Below are 20966 nucleotides of genomic sequence, written 5' to 3'. Positions count from 1 at the left end.
ATATTTATATAATTACGATGTTGTAAGGTGGGCTTATGACATTACAATTACTGAAGAGGATATCAGCCAGTGTGTATTTTGCTTAAAAGAATAGTGCCAAATACATTATTTTTAATGCAAAAAATGTTTTTAACAAACCAGTTTTTCCAGAAAAGGCCTGAAGTATTAAAAAAAATATTATATAATGTGTGGAAATTTTTGTAGTCTTGCCCATGACCTTCTGACATTATTTGTTCTTGTATGCTAGAATGAAAATAGGCATTGTTATTATATGCAAGACTGAAGATTTATATCTATAAAACTGAGTCAATTCTGAACCAAGCTAAGGGGAGTTTAGTTTATGATCCCAAGCAGCGAAAAAGGTCTGCGAAAATACTATTCTCTCATAAAGAATCTCCTTGTTAAATGTCTGCTGCAGGCAGAAGTGAATAAAAGATAGATTTGGATCTACTGGTACCTCTGAGTGACATGCAGTAGATCAGCAAGTGTTCTGGTTTCCAACTACTTATCAATAGCAACAACTAAAATTTGTGTTGCTATGCTAAAGAAAACTTGAGCAGGAAACTCAGGAGATTTATGTGGGTGAAAAGGCTAAAATCTTCATTCTGGGAACTGAAACCAATTCCTCCACTGCGAAGCCCTGGTGGCGCAGTGGCTACGATTCTATGATTCTACTGCATCCACTCACTCACAAACCACAAGGTTGTGAGTTCAATCCCAGCCAGGCGCTCAGGGGCGGCTCAGCGTGGCATCCTTCCTGGTACCTAGCTTAATGGGAGTAATTAGCTTACAGTTGTAAACCACTTAGAGACTGCTCAGTGCGATATGAAGTGGTATATAAATGAAGCTGCTATTGCTATTGAGCCTGTGATCAGAAGTACTGATAGCCTTTCTTTAATCCCAAGTTAGTCTGCAACACTGAACCACTGCAAACACTTGGTTTCAGTTGGTGGCTCTCTAGTTTCTGATGACATTAATATGATTTCATATTCGTGTTCACTACTTAGGGATGATTTAGGCACTACAGCCACAATCTTAACTCATCCCTCAACCTGCTTTAATAGGCATCAGCTGCATGGGCAGAAAGAGGTCCTGCCAACAACCAGAGCATGGTTGAAATATGTTTCCAGGCCTGTAGCTAGACTGGGGCAACTGGGGCACTACCCTGGGGCTCCTAGACAAAGGGAATATATATAGGGGTCCCGAATGTACTTTCTGCCCCAGGGCTTCCAAAGGCCTAGCTGGATGTTTCAATCAGTTTGGTGTGGAGGACTGGGCTAGAAGAAGTTACTTAGTTATATATTAGTATCATACAATCATAGAGTTGGAAGGGACCACAAGGGCCATACAGTCCAACCCCCTTCCATGCAGGAACTCACAATCAAAGCACTCTGACAGTTGGTCATCCAGCCTCTGTTTAAAGACCTCTAAGGAAGGAGACTCCACCAACTCTGAGGAAGTGTGTTCTATTTCTGAGCAGCTCTTACTGCCAGGGTGTTCTTCCTAATGTTGAGGTGGAATCTCTTTTCCTGTAGTTTGAATTCATTGCTCAGTGTCCTATTCTCTGGAGCAGCAGACAACAAGCTTGCTCCATCCACAATATGATATCCCTTCAAATATTTAAACAGGGTTATCATATTACTCTCTTCTTCAAGTAAGGCTAGCATTGTCAGTATCTAAATTCCTGGACCAGAGAATAATTGGATTTGGGACAGGAAAGGAGTGACAGCGGAAGTATCATTTTCTCCTATGACTTCCTTACAAGCTTTATATTTGAAAGTCTCTTTAAAAACATTCATTCTGTTGCGATTGCCCCTGCATTAATCCTCAAACTCATCCCCTTCAATGATCTGCATGGTGAATGGCCACTCCACTAGGAATACCAAAGGCAGGACTCCTAACCTGTATGACTGTGTATATTACTGCATATTTCTACAGGATTATGCTTAGATAACAATCAGTATTGGGCTAATTCAGGTCAGATTGGATACCGAGGAATGGGATTCTTGAATAATGAACTAGTACAATTGATGGTCACACCTATAACACTGTGCCGCAGTGGAGACCAAGAAGATGTTCTTCAAGGCATTATCTTAATTTTAAAGCATGAAACCTGGGAAAGCAGCTGTAATCTAAAATGCCAAGCTTTTGCCTGTACTTTAATACAGACATGTACATTTAACAATCGGTAAAACAAGCTGCAGCCTGGGCTGGCTCTTTCATGCAATGGGAAAAAAACTTGCTTCAAGCAGTACTGTGGCAGATGAAAACAAAAGCAGAAATTGCTGTCCTTATGGTGCACCATGACTTCTCAAATATTGTCCTTAACCAGTGACTGGGGATGGGAGGGACTACATTTGAGCTATGCCTTAGGCATTAAACTATTTTGGGCTATGGTATACTGGCTATGATAGTATTCCTCAATAAAACTGACTGAATAAAACAAGATCTGAAGTTGAAGGCTTTCATGGCTGGCATCCATAGTTTTTTTGTGGGGTTTTCAGGCTATGTGGCCATGTTCTAGAAGAGTTTATTCCTGAACTTTTCACCAGTATCTGTGCCTGGCACAGATGTGCCTGGTGAAAAGTTCAGGAATAAACTCTTCTAGAACATGGCCACATAGTCTGAAAAACCCACAAAATACTACAAAACAAGATCTGTTTATAACTAGGACTACAGCAGTGGTCTTGGATCTATATATCCATCACATTATCTGTTAAGATCAAACTGTCCACTAACCTATAAGTATTTGCCTTCTTGTAAAATCTTTCATAAACTGGAACATATTATGGTCTGCTATTGCACCCTGAATTGCTACAGTCTCTTCTGTCATCTCAGGACTCTGTCACCTAATTTCCATCTCATTTGGTTTTAATCCTATTAATAGTCCCAAGAAGAGCAGTCACATTGAATCAGTGAGATTTACCTAAGTGTTGACTCACCATTCAACAACTGACAACTCTACTCAGGACTAGAAGTAGGATTAGACCTCTGCTTCTTTCATAGACCAGTCCTGAGTGAACAAGAAGGTAATGCTTATTCCCACATTCTTATTCACATATTGTTACATATGGGTTAGGCAACCCCCTTCTGACCCTCCTGGCATCAAATAGAAGGTTGGCCTGGCTTGCTTCCCTGTTTGGGGTAAAACTCAAAGAGCACTCACATTCCTTTGCCTTCCTCTTTTGCTGCCAACTTGTAAGCTTCCTATAACCCCAACCTCTAGCCTGCAGTTTATTACAACAAAATGTAAATTGGTCCTCGTTAAAATGCAATTTTCTAAGGCACTATGGGAGATCTTTCTCTGTAAATGGCGTGCTCATTTATTAAACATCATCCAAGGCCAATCAGGGCAAATGAAAAACATTGGAACGTGAAGACAGCAGTTTAAAGACTGGCAGTTCCTGTACAGAGAATGCCAGTCCTGTCATTGGCATGATGACGTGTTGTGGCTGTAGCGTGCTCCAATGGAAAGAAATGAAGTAGAAGCTACAAAGGTGAGAGACTGTAAGAGTAAGCAGTGTACTGGAGCTGCAGAGAAGAGGACCCTGGTAGAGGCAAAAGAGGGCTCTGTGTTTTAACCCTTTCTTTCTTCCAGAATCAAAGGAATCTAGTTCTTACCAGCATAAATGTCTCTATAAGGCTAAAACAATGTTAAATTAGCCCCTGAATAGGGATTACGCAGGTATGCTACTTCATGGGCATTGAAGAATACTAAACTGCAATATCTCGTCTTTTTAATCAGGTGCATCTAAGCTACAGTTGCCTTAGAGCAAATCAGACATTAAATTCAGATTGCATCACTTGTTTAACTAGACCCTGTAGCAGTGTATTTGTAGGTCATGTAGCACTACATGAAACTGTAGAGGAGTTTTTTTTTTAACCTTTCACAAAGTTTACTAATGTAACCTTCCCTAGGAATAACTGCTATTAATTGCAGGATATTACCAAGTTTTCCAGAATGACAGCCAGAGATACAGGCATACCTGACAGATTATAAATTTTTAAGATTTCTCCTAGTCATGCACTACAAACACCAGGAATTTAAAGCTCTAAAATCACCTCCTTCCTTTTGATTGTCCTCCTTAAGCAATTCACTCTGACCTTTTTCAAGAGGTTAGATAAATCACACAATACTTTCTCTGTTCTTTGATTAGTTTTGTAAAAACTAATCATTCTATATAAGAGCTACATTCTTATTTCTCCTGGTTGGAATGCAATCTCTAGACTACCTTGAAAATGCAAGCATAGAAAGTAATGAGGAACCATTTTTCAGAAGAGAATGAATTCATAGCAGCAGAAAACAAACTTATAGGGGGGCATCTTATGTAGTTGTGTGTAAAAATCTATGCTGCTCCTGACCCAGGGCCTATCTATTCTGGTGATTTCCCTTCAATGAGCTTTGAAACCACATGAAGCAATCGAGATGGTGCTACTCATCCTCCGTTGCTTGTCCTCTGCATATGTAAATTTGAATATTTCCTTTGCATATGGAAGATGTATTTATCTATCATGGATGATGGATGCTCCCTTTAAGATTTTGCCTTTTTTACCAGCATGTATTATTTATTACTCTGATAGTATGTGTAAAAATGTGGGCATACAAATATTTGTGCAATTACCCTTCCAGGGGTGTGTGTGTGTGTGAGAGAGAGAGAGAGAGAGAGAGCATACACACACAATCTGAGTCTAACTGGAAGGCACTCTTGATTTTACTGTATCTTGTACAACAGATACCTTGATAAAGATAATAGTAACTCCTATTTTTTGAGGTACCTAGCATGATAGATGAACGTGTATTTACAGTTGTATCCCTCATGATTGCTTAGAAGCATCAGTGCACCTCACCTCTGGGGTGGAAGGAATCTTTCATGTAACAACTCCAACACAATAGAGAAGGCCAATCACACAATGCTACCTCCAGACGAAGCTGCAGCCCTCCCTTAACATGGCAAAATCTAAACAAACAAACAAGCTTCATTTATATACCGCTTCATACCACCTAAGCAGTGTCTAAGCGGTTTACAACTGTAAGTTAATTTACATCTAGTTACATCTTCAAAAGCTCACATGTCTAGGGAACTGGATGCTAAGCTTTTTGCACTCAGAAAAAAAGGACCGCTTTGATAAATCAGAATGATAATTTTATATATAGTCTAAATAACAGCATCACACCTGAGAGCTATTAGGCTGTAAGTAGCTTTTGATTCCTAAGTGGCAGAGAGTACTTCACTGAAGTACCTGACATTTACTTGGGAGGTCTGAATGTTCAAATAAGTCTAGGTAGAAATCCTCCCCTTTGGGGAACCATTTGTTTTTCTGCAAAGGTCTGGAAGAGAATATTGGTGGGGGGGGGAATAGGAGAGGAATTCTTAGAACATTCAGATTGGGCTTACCTTTAAGGAGGGAGTAGCCAGGGGATTTTTGGCTTGGGGGGGGGCATGGGGCAGCCATCTCTTCCCTCCCTGGGAATGATGCTAAGGCTTGACATAGCACTGTTTTCTTGGTGCGTTCTGTTCTGAATTAAAAAGGGAATGTTACTGAGCTGTTGGAGAGAGGGCACTAACTTTCAATTGACAACAAATAGGATTTTTTTTCTCCCCAGTGTGTGTGTATGGGGGGGGGGGGGAGGAGAAAAAATGCTCAAAAACCTCAGCCATTTTTCTTTAAAGGTATATAAACCACAACCTGCAAGTTCTCAGCTCCTCCTGCCCCATAATCACTGGCTTACATTTTTATTGCCTCCTGGCACGCTAAAAAAAAAGTTTGGGCCAAATACTGCAATCCAGCACTATCATAGATAAATGTAACTGAAACTTGCAAACATTTTTGACCTTCCAGCATGAGCTACTTTGGTTCTGGACAGGTTCCACAAATAGGACATGCTGTCTTGAGTAAGTGGGACGTCCTTACAGTTGTACTAGCTCATTCTGTGCCTCCTGTTAGTAATCTGGACAACGTTATGAAATTTGTCATTTTGGGCAGGATTCAGCGGTGTCATTTTGCTGATGGAACAGCTCCTGTCCACAGAAACAAGAGCAACTCCTTCTCCTCCCTGCAATTTTCTACCTCCATTTTAGGGCACTAGGAAACCCTATAGAGGAAGTCCCATTGCACTAGCAGATTTCTGCTGACTGGATCTAGACCTTTAGCATTCATATTTCTGACAAGCCAAGGCACTTCAGAACAACTTTTGCCCCCAAGGAAAGGGTCCCTGTTATTTCTAAGCCATAGGAAGGAAAGAGGAATGAAAACGAGGCAAGTATCTGTAAATGAGGCTCCCTGAGACTTCGGTGATGATGATTAAAAGGCTGATATCTCATTGGTAGATACCTGATAGTGGAATACTTGGTCAATCACAACAACAGAATCTAGTGTATTCTTTACATGTAAATAGGCACTTCTTTGGTCCATTCTCACATAAACTTATGCTCACATAGTAATTCTGATCCTGAGCAGGGGCAGAGAGGAAGGCAACCATGCCTCATGAGCTGCATTTTCTCCCTCTTCCCTCTCTACACTGCTCATCTCACACTCTTGTTCTTTCAAACAACACCAATATTCATTTGTAAGCAAACTCCAAATTCCCAAAGTTAACTCACAATCCAATCTATCTTTAAGCCTCCAAGGTCTAAAACAAAATGGTCTCTGTGAGTACAATCCTGTACACATCTTCTTCAAACCTACTCTGTGAACGCAGTTGTGTGTGAACAGGTAAGTGTGTGAACAGAATGCCTTCTAAGGCCACTTGCTTGAATGTGAGCAAGTTCTGCTTCATTGCTGAGAATACAAATGTGACTGAGAATATGAAATAGCAGTAAGACCTAGGATGTTTTGTTCCCTTCTGGAAGCTGTTTCTTCTTTAGGACAGAGCATTCAGTTTTCAGGGCTCAAAAGGAAAACGCATCCCTATGACATCTAGTTCAGAGCACAGGTCCAATGCAGACTTCCCATTAACAAACTAGTTAAGTCTTCTGAGGATAGATTCAAATGCATGCAGGGGAAGATAGAGGGAAGGGTGTGCTAAGCTTAACCATGCAGTTGGATATTCTACAAGATCTCTTCAAGTTCTAAAAATCCTATAACTATGATAAACTACTGAGTGGCTAGCATGTATCTCTTGGTTGTCTGAATCTGCTTTTAGTTCTTGCTGAAAGCAAGAAGAGGTTAATGTCTAAACACCTGGCTAAAGAAGGCATCTTATTAGTACAGTACTGACTGGACTACAATGACTCTAAGAGCCCTTGAATCAGAAGGAAGTGTGGTACAGTCTCCAGTGTGTGTGTGTGTGTGTGTGTGGCGGGGGGGGGGAATCATTGCCTTTAATCATGGAAGTCTTAGACCTCTCTTCTTTTTTTTCAACCTGTGCCTCCTTAACAAGCTACTATCTGTACCCTGTTTTAGTAAGAGATGGCTGAGACATAATTCTTTGTCAATGCTGCTTTTAGATTAGCAGAAGCAGACAAGAAGAATTCTAAATTTGAGCAGTAAGAATGCTTCTGGGAGGAAGAAAGCATATAATCAGATCCAGATATGTTAATTCTATACAGAAGCAAATGCTGAGGTGCTATAAATGATCTGTCAACATACATACACCCAGGCAGATCTACAGATATATCACCATACCATTGCCCTTTGTTTATTTGCTTGCATCTACCTTGCTTAATCTTCTATAACTGTGATAACATTAGGTACTTCCAGTAGCCCAGGGGACCAGAAATCTGAATTTACTAATATATGGGAGCATGGACATTGTTCTGATATCCCTTGGAATGAACTTATCAATCATAATATTTTCAGCTGTAGGGAGTCCTCACTGGGAGGAGCAGAAACAAAATAATGGGAACTCTGAAGATAATCCGGCTATAACTGTGTACTTGAATATAGCTTCACTGAAAATGTGAATCTAGCCTTGAAAACATTATTTCCTTTTATATGTGAAAATAAATGCCTGATGGGGAGAAGCCCTACTATTTTTTTCTAGATTATTTTAATACTCCTCGATATATATGTTATTGTTATTAGCTAGAGAGGCCAAAACTTATTCATTGAAGAAATTTGGGAGGATGATAGGAATTCTACACCTAAAATAGTTCCATGTTGCTCTTGGAATACACATGCAAATCCCATTGTGGGAATAATGGATGTACTTGTGTTGTGCACATATTTACATGATATCCCTCTCTTGTCTATGCTGCTAATTACAGGAAGGGGATAAGTAAGATTTATCCCAAGCAGTTTATTGCTGCAACAGACTCTGACTTATTCTTACTGGCTTCAAAATGTACTGTCCGATCTAATGATTTTGTAGGTTCACATTTGTCTACCTCAAGTTTGGGAGCAACAATCTGACTTTCCTGAGATAACTGATTTCCTCACAGTGGTATTGTGGCATACCTGAAAATATCATGTAGTCTTTGTCTGCATTTCTTTTCCCATTGAAATCCAAAGATTTTCCCCTTTGAAACGAGTACACTGTATCTCAATTTCTAGGATTTCAGCCTGTTTTACTCTCTGATTCCTCAGACCACCACAAAACCTGAAGGCTCCACCTGGCTTGTCCTTGAATAGGAAATCAAGCCTCATGATTTCAGCACCCTGCACTTAGTAATATGCCAAAAAGTAGGTACCACAATTAACATGCAAGTATTGCAATTTCAGAAGTGATAAGGACAACTTGGGGAGGGAATCAGGAGAAAATTAAAGATAGTATATGATTCTCCCTGCATTTTTTTTAAAAAATGTAGCAGTTGACTTGCACAAAGGGAATGGGAGATAAGATAAATTAACACTAAAAAAAATTAGAGGAGATCTTGCCTTAAGGCTTCTGATGCTCAGGCTTTAACACTGACTGACTACAGTGCCACCTTGCTTTGACCCTTAACCAAAGGGCTTTTTGTTTTAGTCTCTGTGCTGGAATTTGACAGTCTGCCTGTGTGATGGTGAACAGAAATGAATACACACAGCAAGAGCTGAATAACTTTAGATGGAGGTGAGGGAAGGAGGTGGGTGGAAGATGTCAATAAGCTGGTCCTGCAGCTTAGGTTTGCCCCAGATTTCCATCCTTCTCCACAGTCTACAACAGGTCTCTTTCTCTGCTTTACTGTGTCAGACGTTGGGGCCCCAAAGATGTGAAGGATGATTCAAAGCAAATTGCACACAAACAAGTAAATACATGAATGTCTTGAAAATGCATATGGAGACTCTGAAGCACATGCAGAGGGGGCAAGAATCTATGGTCACCAATATGCAAGGAGGGGGTGGCCCCCAATGGAGACATGTGGGATGTTCTTTTGGAAGCAAGAGGGTGAGGTGGTGCTGCAGCAGACAGGTGGCTGGCAGAGCCCATCAGGGTAAAGTCATAACACAGAGATCCAGAAGGGGGACACTGTGCTAAAATGTCTTCTGAAAGTGTGGCTCTGCAGTCAATAAGGTAACAGTTCTGGTAGAAATTTGTGCTTTAATATATTTTGTTTTTGTTTAAAACAGAAGTTCCCACTTCCCTGAGGAAGTCCTGTCCACTGTTTGTAGGAAAACATGGCCGTTCCCCCTTTCATTTATCCTTTTAAATATCTTTTTCATTTTCACTTTAGCCTTTCATTCCATCATTAACAGCTCTTCTTTCCATTGCTTCCTCCCTCTTTCTCTTGTGTCTTTATTTCTGTTCATACTTGCTTTGTTTTTAAACATGATGACTTCCTCCAGGAATCCTTCAGGTTCTGAAGTGGATCCCCTTGGTGTGGTCATGCTTGTTAGTCTTTGGTAACATGGACACTTTGGTGTGCCAGTGAGGAGGGGGAGGAAGAGGAGCAGAGGTGACCAAGTAGGAAAGGAGGAGGAATGTCTCAGTTTGAAGACTGGAACAGTTGCTTGCTATCATCTGAACAGTACATAAAGGAAGAAAATGAGAGGTCCACAGAGAGAAGATTTGTGTTGGATGACGGCACCATTTTCCGGAAGGGCCACTGCTGCAGGACAAGAATGAGAGAACTATCAGTCACAGAAAAGTTTCCACATCTTTCAAAATATGTAATTTTGCAATGAATTGGTAGACTAAAGAATAGAGGGTAACCTAAGAATAAATATTACCAGACAAACAGCTGTATTATGAAAATAAAGGCTGAAGACCTTCCCAGCCATTGAAAAATGAAAAAGTATAGATTCATCACATGAAGAATTTTTAATGAGATAATATGCAAAATTGCTTTATATGAGGTTAGACTCTTTATCTAGTCCAAAATTGCCTACTCAAAATTGTTATGGGTATCCATGGGCATTTCTGTAGATGCTACATGCCAGGAAGCAATCTTGGGACATTCTGTCTGCAAAAGTATGTTCTTTAAAACTGAACAATAGCTCTTCTCAATACTTTAAATATTATTTAACAGAAGCATCAAACTGACTTTCACTTACCAACGCTCTAAGCACGTTTTCTTTGAAGTAAATCTCATTGGAATGTATCATATCAATAAAAGTTAATGAAAAACTGCCTTGCTTTCTGGTATAACTGATTTTGTGACTGTCAGGAGGCAGAGAGTGATTTCAGACAGATATATAGAGAAACATTTCTTCATAATTTTAGAAGTTGTTTCTTTGCCTCAGGATGTATATTGCAATCAATAAAGGTTAATGCTTATTAATAGAGAGGTTCTAGTTTGTGCCTTGTGGCTATTACTCTTAATTATTGTTACCCTTTATCACTGGGGTTTCTTTAAAAAAATCATTTTGCTAACTAACTCCAAAGTGGCAAATATTCTGAGGAACAATAAAGCCTCTAAAATTATGTATTGAAAAGTGGTTAAAATCTAGCCACCCCAAAATAGTATCTCTGCCACTGTTACCACCTTTACAAAGTGAAGCAATCAAATGAGGTAGGGATGCCACACCCCAGTCAATAATGAATGTCCCTCCTTCTCATGTCAATATGTAGAACTTTCCTAGTTTTTTGGATTTGGTGTATAGATATGCATACACTATAACAACGATTATACACTCACCCTTATTTGGGACAATTGGCTTCCTTGGACAGTCACCCTTTTTTAGAGTAACATCATCAATGGCAATATCTCCCTCAGAGCCTGTACCACGAACACCTTCAAAGATGATCTGAAGGAAGAGAACATCAGAGTTAGAAAGGCTTTCATGGGGCAATCTAAGAGTCCAATTCCATATACTACCATTCTCTATGATGTAAATAAAGAGAATGTTACAAAGAGAGAGAAAGGGAAAACCACAGCAGAGAAAACTTATCTAAAACTGTATTGAAGCCAATGGATTTATAATATCCTATTACAAACTCATAAAAGACAAATAAAGATTACAGACAAATAAATGGGTCCTAGAACAAATCAAGCTTCTATTCTTTGTAAAAGCCAAAATCACTAAATGGAGGCTATTCATAAGGTGGCATGACCTGTCTGAAAGATGATAACACTCAGCAAAGTGGAACTCAGTACGAAAAGAGGAAGACTGCATTATGAGTGGATAGACTCGATCAAAAAAGCCACTCTCTTGAGTTGGCAATACCTGAGCAGGGCCATTAATAATAGGCGCCTTGGAGGCCTCTCATTCATAGGAATGTCAAAAGTCAAAGCCAACTTGATGGCACTTAACAACAATTACAAACTAACAATCAATTGAGAATGTACTTCTAAGATTATAATTCATTTGGCAGGTTGAAACATCAAATATACAGTAGACAGATACAGTCAGTCCTTGGTGTCCATGGGGGATCTGTTCCAGACCCCTCCACAGATAACAAAATCCATGGATGTTCAACTTCCATTGTCTCCAATGGTGGTGCGTGCATGTGGATCCGCTGCCATTAGGGATAGCCCCTGTTGTCCTGTGGTGGCGCATGCACAGGGACGCACCACCACTGGGGATGATGGAACTTAATGGCAGTATGGCCGTGTGCATGCACTGCCATGGGACAAAGGGGGCTGTCCCTAATGGCAGTATAGCCACGCACATGCACCACAATTGGGGGCAATGCTGGCTTGCCATCCATGGATGCTTGAATCCATGGATGGCAAGTCTGTGGATATCAAGGACTGACTGTACTACTTTTCAAATGCATGTTGGTTTTTTGTCCCCTTCAATGGTCATAATTTCCATCAAAGAAGCCTGGCAATGGTGAATTAATGAGGTGCAGAGTATTCTTTTAAAGACCTTGCCCCATGTAAGAATATAGTATATGCAGCGGAATCTTGTGCATGTTTACTCAGATATAAGTAGCACTATGGTCAATGTGGTGTACTCCCACGTGTGAATAGGGCTAATGGGTGTTGCAGTTCAATGACATCTAGAGCTGCACTTTGTCCATCCCTGGATCACACACTGGTCATTAGAACTTATTTCTGAGAAGTAATGCACAGGATTGAGCTATAAATTTGGTGGCATAGCAACCAAATGAGTGTGACATCACATTTCAAACAAAATCCTTTGGTCTCTTGGGGTAAATTGTTATCACTTCTTGGTTGTCTTCTGCAGTATTGTTCTCTTGATGTGAGACATACTTCATTGAATGAGCCTCCCCCCTGACAACTACAGATGTCAGACCACATTAAGCAGAATATCAGTATCAGAATTGTGGACAGTATGCCATCACAGTGAAACATAGGTGATCAGACATTTGGTACTTCCTCACCTAATGAGTTCTCCAGAGGTTGTTAACTACCACAAGGAAATGGCTGCACCAAACTGCACTAGGTTACCACATCCAAAGCAAACTTTTATTTATTTTGTAATGTGGACTGCAAACTTGCAGCCTGGAGTAGTAGCAACTTTCTATTTTACTAGCTCATATGTTCACTTCATTCTGTAAATTGGAACAAAGTATTTTGTTTGGAGGCTTGATCAAATCTATGTATGAGCAATCTTTCTGGAGTAATGCAAATGACTTACATTTTTTGGGATGGATTGAAATCATTGAGCATCTGTAGATATTTATAGAGGAGCAAGAGAAGCTGCCTTATACTGAAGCAGGCCATTGGTTCACCGAGCCCAGTATTATTGACAAGGACTGTTAGTGGTTGTTTTGGGTTTCACACAAGACTTTTTTCCAACCCTAACTGCAGATGCCGGGAATTGTTCCTGGGATATTCTGTGTACATAGCATGTGGTTAGCCACTAAGATGTGATTCCTTCCTGTATACTCCTCTTGATTGTCCCATTTATTTTAATGGGTCATTATTATTTTGGTATGTGCCCTATGCTTGAACTTCAGACTGTGGCCTAGGTCACCAAAATAGTGGGCTACAGAGGGATGAGTTGAACTGCACCATCAGCCTCAGCTTGAGGGAGGATTACTTGCTCTAGTGTTAAAATATCTCTGGTGCACTTCCCTGAAGCACTGTTCATCCAGACCTCCTTCCTTCTCAAAGCCTGACAGGTAAAGCTTCATTAGGCCATGTCACCTGTATTGTTCCCATGGTTACAAGACTTTCCGGGCAGCTTAGAGCAAAGGTTCTGTTGCCTCCCATTCTCTAAGGAGCATAAACAACCTCTACATTTATGTTCTATTACACACGAGGTGGCTACAAGCCATCCACTGTCTCCATATGAGACAAAGCCGTATACAAAATATGCTCTGCCCACATAGTCAGCAAGGAGAGAGCCTCAAGGGATGTCTCTTTATTATACAGTCTGGGAGATTCCATCTCCCACAAATCAACAATGCTCTTCTAGTATGTTAAGGCAAATCCAACATTTTCAGCTGTGGCAAACATGGGTGGACATATGAACATACACCCAGTCTGTGTCGGTTTGTTGTGTGTTCATTTTTTGTACGTTCCATCCCATTCCCACATTCATTCCCATTTAAAAAAAACCTGCATAAACATTTCTCTTTGAAAATTTATTTTTGATAGGAATGAATAAATCTGCCAATTTAGGTGTCTCTCTCTTTTTAATTTTTCCAGTATTGAATTAGTTTTATTTGGTTTCCTCACCAGTTAATGATGATGATGATGATGATGATGATTTTAAAAAAGCCAGCACTGAAATTTGTATACATTTTCATGTGTTTTTCCTAACATACACATTATGTAATTGGATATTCTGTTTTAAAATACCGACAATGTGAGTCTAAAAAGTATACATGTTTTGCAAACAATTCCCCTTAATGTATTTTTACATTTTTCAGTAATATATGCACTTTTGTGCACATTTTTTGTTTGGAAAATTGCACTACAACATTTTGAGAGGTACAGTTGTGATAACTGCATCCTGATTTGCATACTGACTTGGAAAGTGTGAATTTTATAAATTCTTATCAAGTTGCTAACTAAAGGAAATTCTCCTTCATATTTTTTGAATTTATTTCTTACAAAACATGTATTTCCAAATATATATTTTTACTAAATGTTTGTTGTTGTTGTTATTGTTGTGTGCCTTCAGTTCATTTCTGGCTTATAGAGACCCTAAGGTGAACTTATCACAGAGTTTTCTTTGCAAGATTTGTTCAAATTTGCCTTTGCCTTCCTCTAAGGATGAGAGAATGTGACTTGGAGGTTTCCATGGCTGAGTGGAGTCATAGTCCAACACACAAACCATTACACCATGCTGGATTTCTTTCCTAAATATACACATTCCTAAATGTGTTTATCCTTAAATACATTTGGGACGATTTTAAGAGGCAAAAACTGCATTCATTTTAAAACATTAGAAAATGTGTGAAATCTAATTGATAGCTATATAGTCCAGCCTTCAGATTAATCCAGGAGGATCAGGTTGATTCAAAATGATAGAATGCGATCTTGGAAACATTTCTCTCTCTCTCTCTCTCTCTCTTTCTTTTAAAGCACAGTGGTCATGTCAGCTGTTTTTTCCAAGCTCTGGAGAGAACTGCTCAACAACTCAAGTTGAAGGAGCTGGGGGTTGGGGTTGGGATAATGCAAAAAATAAAAACCCATCTAGACTTGTTATGCCCATGAGCCTTATTTTCAATATTACAATAAGTATACCCGAGTTTCCAGTTTGCTACAAGCATCTTTCTTTTGTTGGGAGATTTCATTGTCTGAGATCAATATTTTTCACAGTAATGTTTTCTCCAAGATAGGATGCTTGTTGCCCTTTTGATTGCTATATGGAAATTTGTTGGCCACAAACACCAGCTGGAGATTGGCTGTGAGCTAATTAGTGAAGAGTGACACAGTTTTCCTCTCCCAGTATCTTGTGGCAAAATTCCTAAATGGTTATTCCCAGATGCTTGGGGATGGGATTGCAGACTTATTTCCCTACAGCAAAGCTATTCCCCTCTCTGTCCATCTCACCACTATGCATACACTTAACATTATACTAAGGGTTCTGAAAAGTTAGGTGGGAAAATGATGCAGTAGTTTAGATGTGTCTGTAGGTCACTTTGATGCAGTCATTTGGAACTGGTCTGGGCAATCTCCAGTTCTTGTGGCCTGACAAGAAACACATAGGTCAGGCAGAAGAAGGGAAATAAGCCTTGTGGCACACTTCCAAATTGCAACATACATGCATGTGTATGGAAGCCAGAATTCACAAGCACTGCTGTTAATGTTTCCTTCACTGTCAAATCTAAATGGTGCAGAAGTCAGAATCATTATTAAAGAAATAGACAATGCCCATCCTGTGAGCCAAACCGATACATGCTGGAGCAGGCTCAATATGCTACCAACTGATAACAAATTAGTAGCCATCCTTGTTGCCATTAAGTGCACAGCAATAACTGAGCTATAACAATCAACAGCACATTCGCAAGAAACCCGATTATTGCTTTACAGCACCCAAAAGCATGCTATGTACTTCTGAGCTAAGCAAGAACAAATCAAATGTACACAGCCATACCACATTCACAAATTCATAAAAAAAAAATCATCCACTGAACACAGAAAAGAAGAGGCAGGGTATAAAGTTCACAGTAAACACTTTAGGAATAAACACCTGTAGTGCACAAAACAAAAGCTCTCAAAATAATAAAGCTCCTGAATAAAAGTGCCCAGCCACAGAATGACTGCCCCCCACATCATGTATCAGCCCACCGTTCTGTCCTCGCTGTATTTTATTGTGTTTTAATAGATGTTTTAATTGTAATTTGTTTAATCCTGTTTTAAGGAGGGGGATTTGGGACATAAATTTGTAAATGTGGATTTTAACATGTTGTAGCCTCTTTGATTGTCTTGTCACAGAAAAGCAGGATATAAATTAAAGTTCTATTTATTATTATTTATAAATAAATGTGTGTGGCCCTGTATGTTCTCAGATACAATCCCTGTTTATATTACAGATTTATGTTGGGTTTTCAAAACCCATTCAGCTATTATGGCTCCCCCCCCCCCTCAATTCCATCCTAGAAACTGCCATTTGCCATGGATTACTATCACACTATTATTCTATTTTAACTGCCATGGCAACATCATAAGGAATTCTGGGGTTTATAGTTTAGTGAGTACCAAAAGTTCTAAATGCTCCATATGAAACAGCAAATCCCAGGATTCCACAGGAGGCATCTATCGCAGTTAAAGTAGAATAATAGCACTATAATAGTGTAGTGTGATAAGGTCCTAACAGAAATTGTTGTGATCCTGATGTACGTCCTGAAACTGTGGTTTCTAGAATTCTCTGAGGACAGTGAATGGCTTCTAAAGGTTTTAAGTCTTTAGTGTAGATATACCCAAAGAATTCAGAATGGAAGCTATGGTTTCCTTTGAATGGCAGATTCCAGAGTGTGGGTTACAATGTTTTGATTTTGGATTTTTAAAAATCAGTATCTTAGACCCTAAGCACAGAAGCAACTCTGTTTACTGAATCAGTCTATGCTAATGTTATTGGGCACAACTTATTTTAACATCCTCTCTCTACTGATGGTAAGATGGCTTCCAGGCATTGAAAGAAGTCCAAAGACCTATATTAGAGGTCTAAGTGGGACTTCCTAATTCTAACACTGATTTTAATAGAGTTAAAACAGTGTATCAATTACAAAATAATCTTCATATGTTTACCTAATGCTTGATATTAAATAGCCCTTATACATTTTACCCTTTAGATAATATCTATCCAGAAAGAAAGCCTATATTGAAAACCTAATTAGGGCACAGTACTCATTAACAACTGCAGTCAAAGTCATAATGGGTACCTATCTTAATACTCACAAAAGGCACAGCAAACTATTGTATTGGATCCTAAACTTTGCACAGACTCATTCCACAATAATAAAAAACCCTGACATAACAAAGCAGGGTTGCCAGTTGTGACATACAGAGCAAGTCAATTTTTTCTCCTATTTATCTCCATATCAAGAAAAATTTTACCTGCTCAATTTCTGTGGGTCAAGATATTGCTAAACACACAGGAGCAGGGGCAGTAAATAAATAAGCCAATTGTAGCATCCTATAACCCAGGGGTAGGCAATCTTTTTGAACCGGGGGCCGGGTTGCTGTCTCTCAGACAACTGGGGGGCCGAAGCCAAAAAATAAATAATTAAATATTTAAAAAAAAAATTTAAATAAATAAATAAATCGGGACAAATGTAGGGCAACATTTTCAAATGGTGGACCCTTTTTTTTAAAAAAAGTGGAGGACACACAAAAAAAATGCTGATTTTTTGATTAATGTTAATATAAATGCATGTTTCTGAGGCGTCTATAGACAATTGCCCCCCTTGCCCCTGCGTGCGAGAGGCCAAAGGCCCCGGCGGCAATCAGCGGCAGGACCAGGCTGGGGCCGGTCCCAAGGCCTCGCCGGGCCGCATCCGGCCCGCGGGCCGCAGGTTGCCTACCCCTGCTATTGTCATGCCCAGCCTGGAAGATGGCTTGGAGGACTCAGAGGATGAGCTAGAGCCTCTGGGATCTGAACCTATAATGGAGGAGCCAGAGCCCCAGGGGCTTGAACCTGTAATGGAGGAGCCAGAGGCTGGCCCTAGTTCTGCTGGAGCAGAGTCTATGGCCCCTCCAGAGGTTCAGCAGTCAAGTTTGCCTGGTGCCGAGGCTGTGGACATGGAGGAGGATCTGGGCAGTGTGCCTACCTTCAATGAGCGTCGAGCAGAAAGAGAGGGCCTTCGAAGATCTCGGAGGCTTTATCAGAAGCGTCTTCGTAATCAGGCACAGCTGAAGGCCAGCTCCTTGCCTTCTTAAGCACCTGGAGCATGTGTGGTTCTTTGCCAGTGGATATCTGACTCTTTTAGAGGAAAGACTCTGTCTCTGGCTCCTTGGCTTCTTGTCTTGACTACCCGGAAACTTGACCTTGGACTGCTTTATCTACCTGCCTATCTGTTACCCTGAACCTCGGACCGTCTGACAATTCTTCTGGTAAACCCTTTTGGCAAAGCTACTGCAACTCTCCAGGACTGTGTAGCTTACATTGACTTTGCTGTGCTGGGAGGGGGTTGTTTGTTTGATAACTAGCTGCTTTATCAGCCCTTTGGCTGCTTTCCCGGACAGCTATAACCAATAATGAAGGGCACACAGCATTTACTGCTAATCAATGACAACAGAAGCAACAATTTTGTTCAGAAATTAAAGATACCTTCTAACACAGTTGTCCTCAAGTCAGGAATGAGCCATTCCATGAAATATAGTTGCCACTGAAAGCAGTGCACTCAGTTTTCCTTCCTTTTCCCCCCCCTGGTGCCATCACCCAAGTTTGGAAGTAACCAGCTAGCATTTTAAATTTTTATATCCTGCCTTTCTCCCAATATGGAACCCAAAGTGGCTCACAACACAGATTAGAACAAAGTATACCAAACAAACAAACAGACAAACAAACAAGCAAACAAAAATATAAATAATGGTTAAAAAGAATAATCTATACATTTTTACAAAATAACAACTAAGTATTATTGACAGACTTGATTGATACTTTATTTCACTTCCTTTCCAATGTAATTGCATCTTTTAACATTTCTTATATGATTCCAAGAGTGTGTAGCTTGAAATATTGCATGGTTCAAGTGTTGCTGCCTTATCGTGACATTAAGGTGGGTGGAAGGAGAATGCATTTTGTACCACAGACTAGCTGCTTGTAGTATTCACGTTTTAAAAATGATTTTAACTACTTTTTGAGAAGTGGGAAAGCAGAGAGTTACTTTAAAATTATAATAAAATTATCATTGTAAAATCACATCTTTGTTGTTGTGTGCCTTCAAGTCAACCCTGAGACGTCCTTAACTTGGGGTTTTCTTGACATGATTTGTACCATTTTTATAAAGTAACATCCCAAACTCTAGGTGCCACTCCATTGAAATGAGAAGGCAATGTGCTCATTCTCACTGGCAGCTGTTTGTGGGAAAAGGAACACTTTCAGCTCAGTGGCACAACATGATTCCATGTAATCACAGTGGAGACACTGAGCATGGTATCATTTTTTATAAAGGGCATGAACAACTGTCTGGAGTCCTGGACAGGATGAATTTTGTTGAAGATGCCATTAGTATACTCTATATTATTGTGTGAGGAGGAGCTAGGAGGGTGTCAAGCCACTGCGCCATCTACCTGACTGAGGGCTTTTCCAGCTTTATCTATCATGCCAGGGGTTTAACCTTCTACATGCAAAGCAAGTACTCTAGCCCTAAATTATGGACCTTCCTCTAAGTGCAGATTTCCCTGTGGGGAATTGAGTCATCTTCTCTTGAGTGACAGGCAAGGATACTTACCATTACACCAATGTGAAGGTCAAAGGTCTTTTGGGTTCACCTCTCTGCTGTACATCTATAGTATAGTGTGGGGGCGATGCTGTTGTTGTCAGCCACATATTTACTGTAACAGCTACTTCTAACCAATGTCCCATAGAAAGATAGCCATTCATCAATGACAAAGTAGTCACAGCACAACAGCTTTCACAAACCATTGCTCAGGCTATCTATTCATGTACAGAAAGTGAGATATCACTGCAGGGGAGAAAGGCACATCACACCAGCTAACCTGTAACAGGAGGCCCATGGAAGATCTATTCTTCTTGAGTACATACATGTCACAAATAGTAACTAGGTGTTAAACAGTAACACTGGTATCTGGCTGTCCAAGACAGAAACAGCCTGCATATTGATAAGTGATCCTAAGCCTTATGATTACTTTTCCACAGCCACAGTACTAAAAATGTACTGGCTCTGGGCCTCTTTTGCCATTGGCTTTACTAACTCATGCCAGGCACCCATGCTAGGCAGCTGTGTCCTTGAGGTCCCCCGTATATCTGCTTACCTGGAAGGGTCCTGCAGGGTTGATAGGAACATGTGCTTGTTGCCACGTATTTCCTTTGTCCCCCTTGAGTGACAAGGCTTGAGTGGGCTGTTTATTCTTCACGTGAACCAAGAGATTTAAGGAGCCTGTAAGAGAGTGGCACCAGACACTGGAGTCACACTACTTCTCCACAGCAACCATTTTCTTTCCTTTTTTTGGAGGGTTTTTTTTTCAATCAACAAAGAGCCAAGTGCACCATGAAGGAGAATGATAGAGCCACCCAGGAGTTTCTGGCTGTCACAGAAGGGCAGAAAATTATTAGCTATTTAATTTTTTAAATGATGTATTGTATTTGTTACAGCTAGAGGCGGGGAGAGGTGTTTGAAGGATTTTCTCTCTCCAGTGCCAAAACAGGCTTGACTGGTTCTGGGTACTATGCCCCTCAGTGGGGCAAGAGACACTGTTAGCTATTCCATGTCAGGCAGCAAAATGTCTTGAGCTGACTCTGCAATTTACATTTGCATTTGTGTTAAATCTTGCGTATTTATTCTTCCTGTGAATGAGATACACATCACTACAAGCTATTCAAAAGTCCATACATAGTTCATTGCAGCAGGCAAGAAGGAAAGACATTAGTTTAAAAGGAATTTCTTTCCATGTGAAGTGTTACCCCTTTAGATTCATCCCAAGAATATAGTTAATTCTTTGTCTGTCAGGCTACCTGACTGACATGCCTCCCATAAGAAAGGTGTGTTGCGTACATGTCATCAACTCCTGTTCTTCTTATATGTACAGCTAATTAACTGTTCTGGTTTTCGTTTT

At 40.1% G+C, this 20966-nt stretch overlaps 1 protein-coding gene across 2 annotated transcripts in view; it reads right to left on the bottom strand.

The window, feature by feature from the left end:
• Nucleotides 1-2620: 2620 nt before the first annotated feature.
• Nucleotides 2621-20966, bottom strand: part of MDGA1 (MAM domain containing glycosylphosphatidylinositol anchor 1) — a 410329-nt gene continuing 391983 nt past the window's right edge. Inside the window, exons 15-17 of one of the 2 annotated variants that reach the window (XM_042445010.1) lie at nucleotides 20166-20290; nucleotides 10998-11106; nucleotides 2621-9968 (exon numbers count right to left, since the gene is read on the bottom strand). In XM_042445010.1, the coding sequence (XP_042300944.1) occupies nucleotides 9877-9968; nucleotides 10998-11106; nucleotides 20166-20290 (326 nt within the window). In that variant the 3' untranslated portion in view covers nucleotides 2621-9876. The remainder of the gene's footprint in view (nucleotides 9969-10997; nucleotides 11107-20165; nucleotides 20291-20966) is intronic. The other variant, XM_042445011.1, reaches the window with a different exon arrangement.

The sequence above is a fragment of the Sceloporus undulatus genome, chromosome 1 (genome assembly GCF_019175285.1).
Source record: "Sceloporus undulatus isolate JIND9_A2432 ecotype Alabama chromosome 1, SceUnd_v1.1, whole genome shotgun sequence".
In the NCBI taxonomy this organism is placed as follows: Eukaryota; Metazoa; Chordata; class Lepidosauria; order Squamata; family Phrynosomatidae; genus Sceloporus; species Sceloporus undulatus.
The sequence above is the reverse complement of the archived record's forward strand: the minus strand, read 5'-3'. Positions and strand labels throughout refer to the sequence as shown.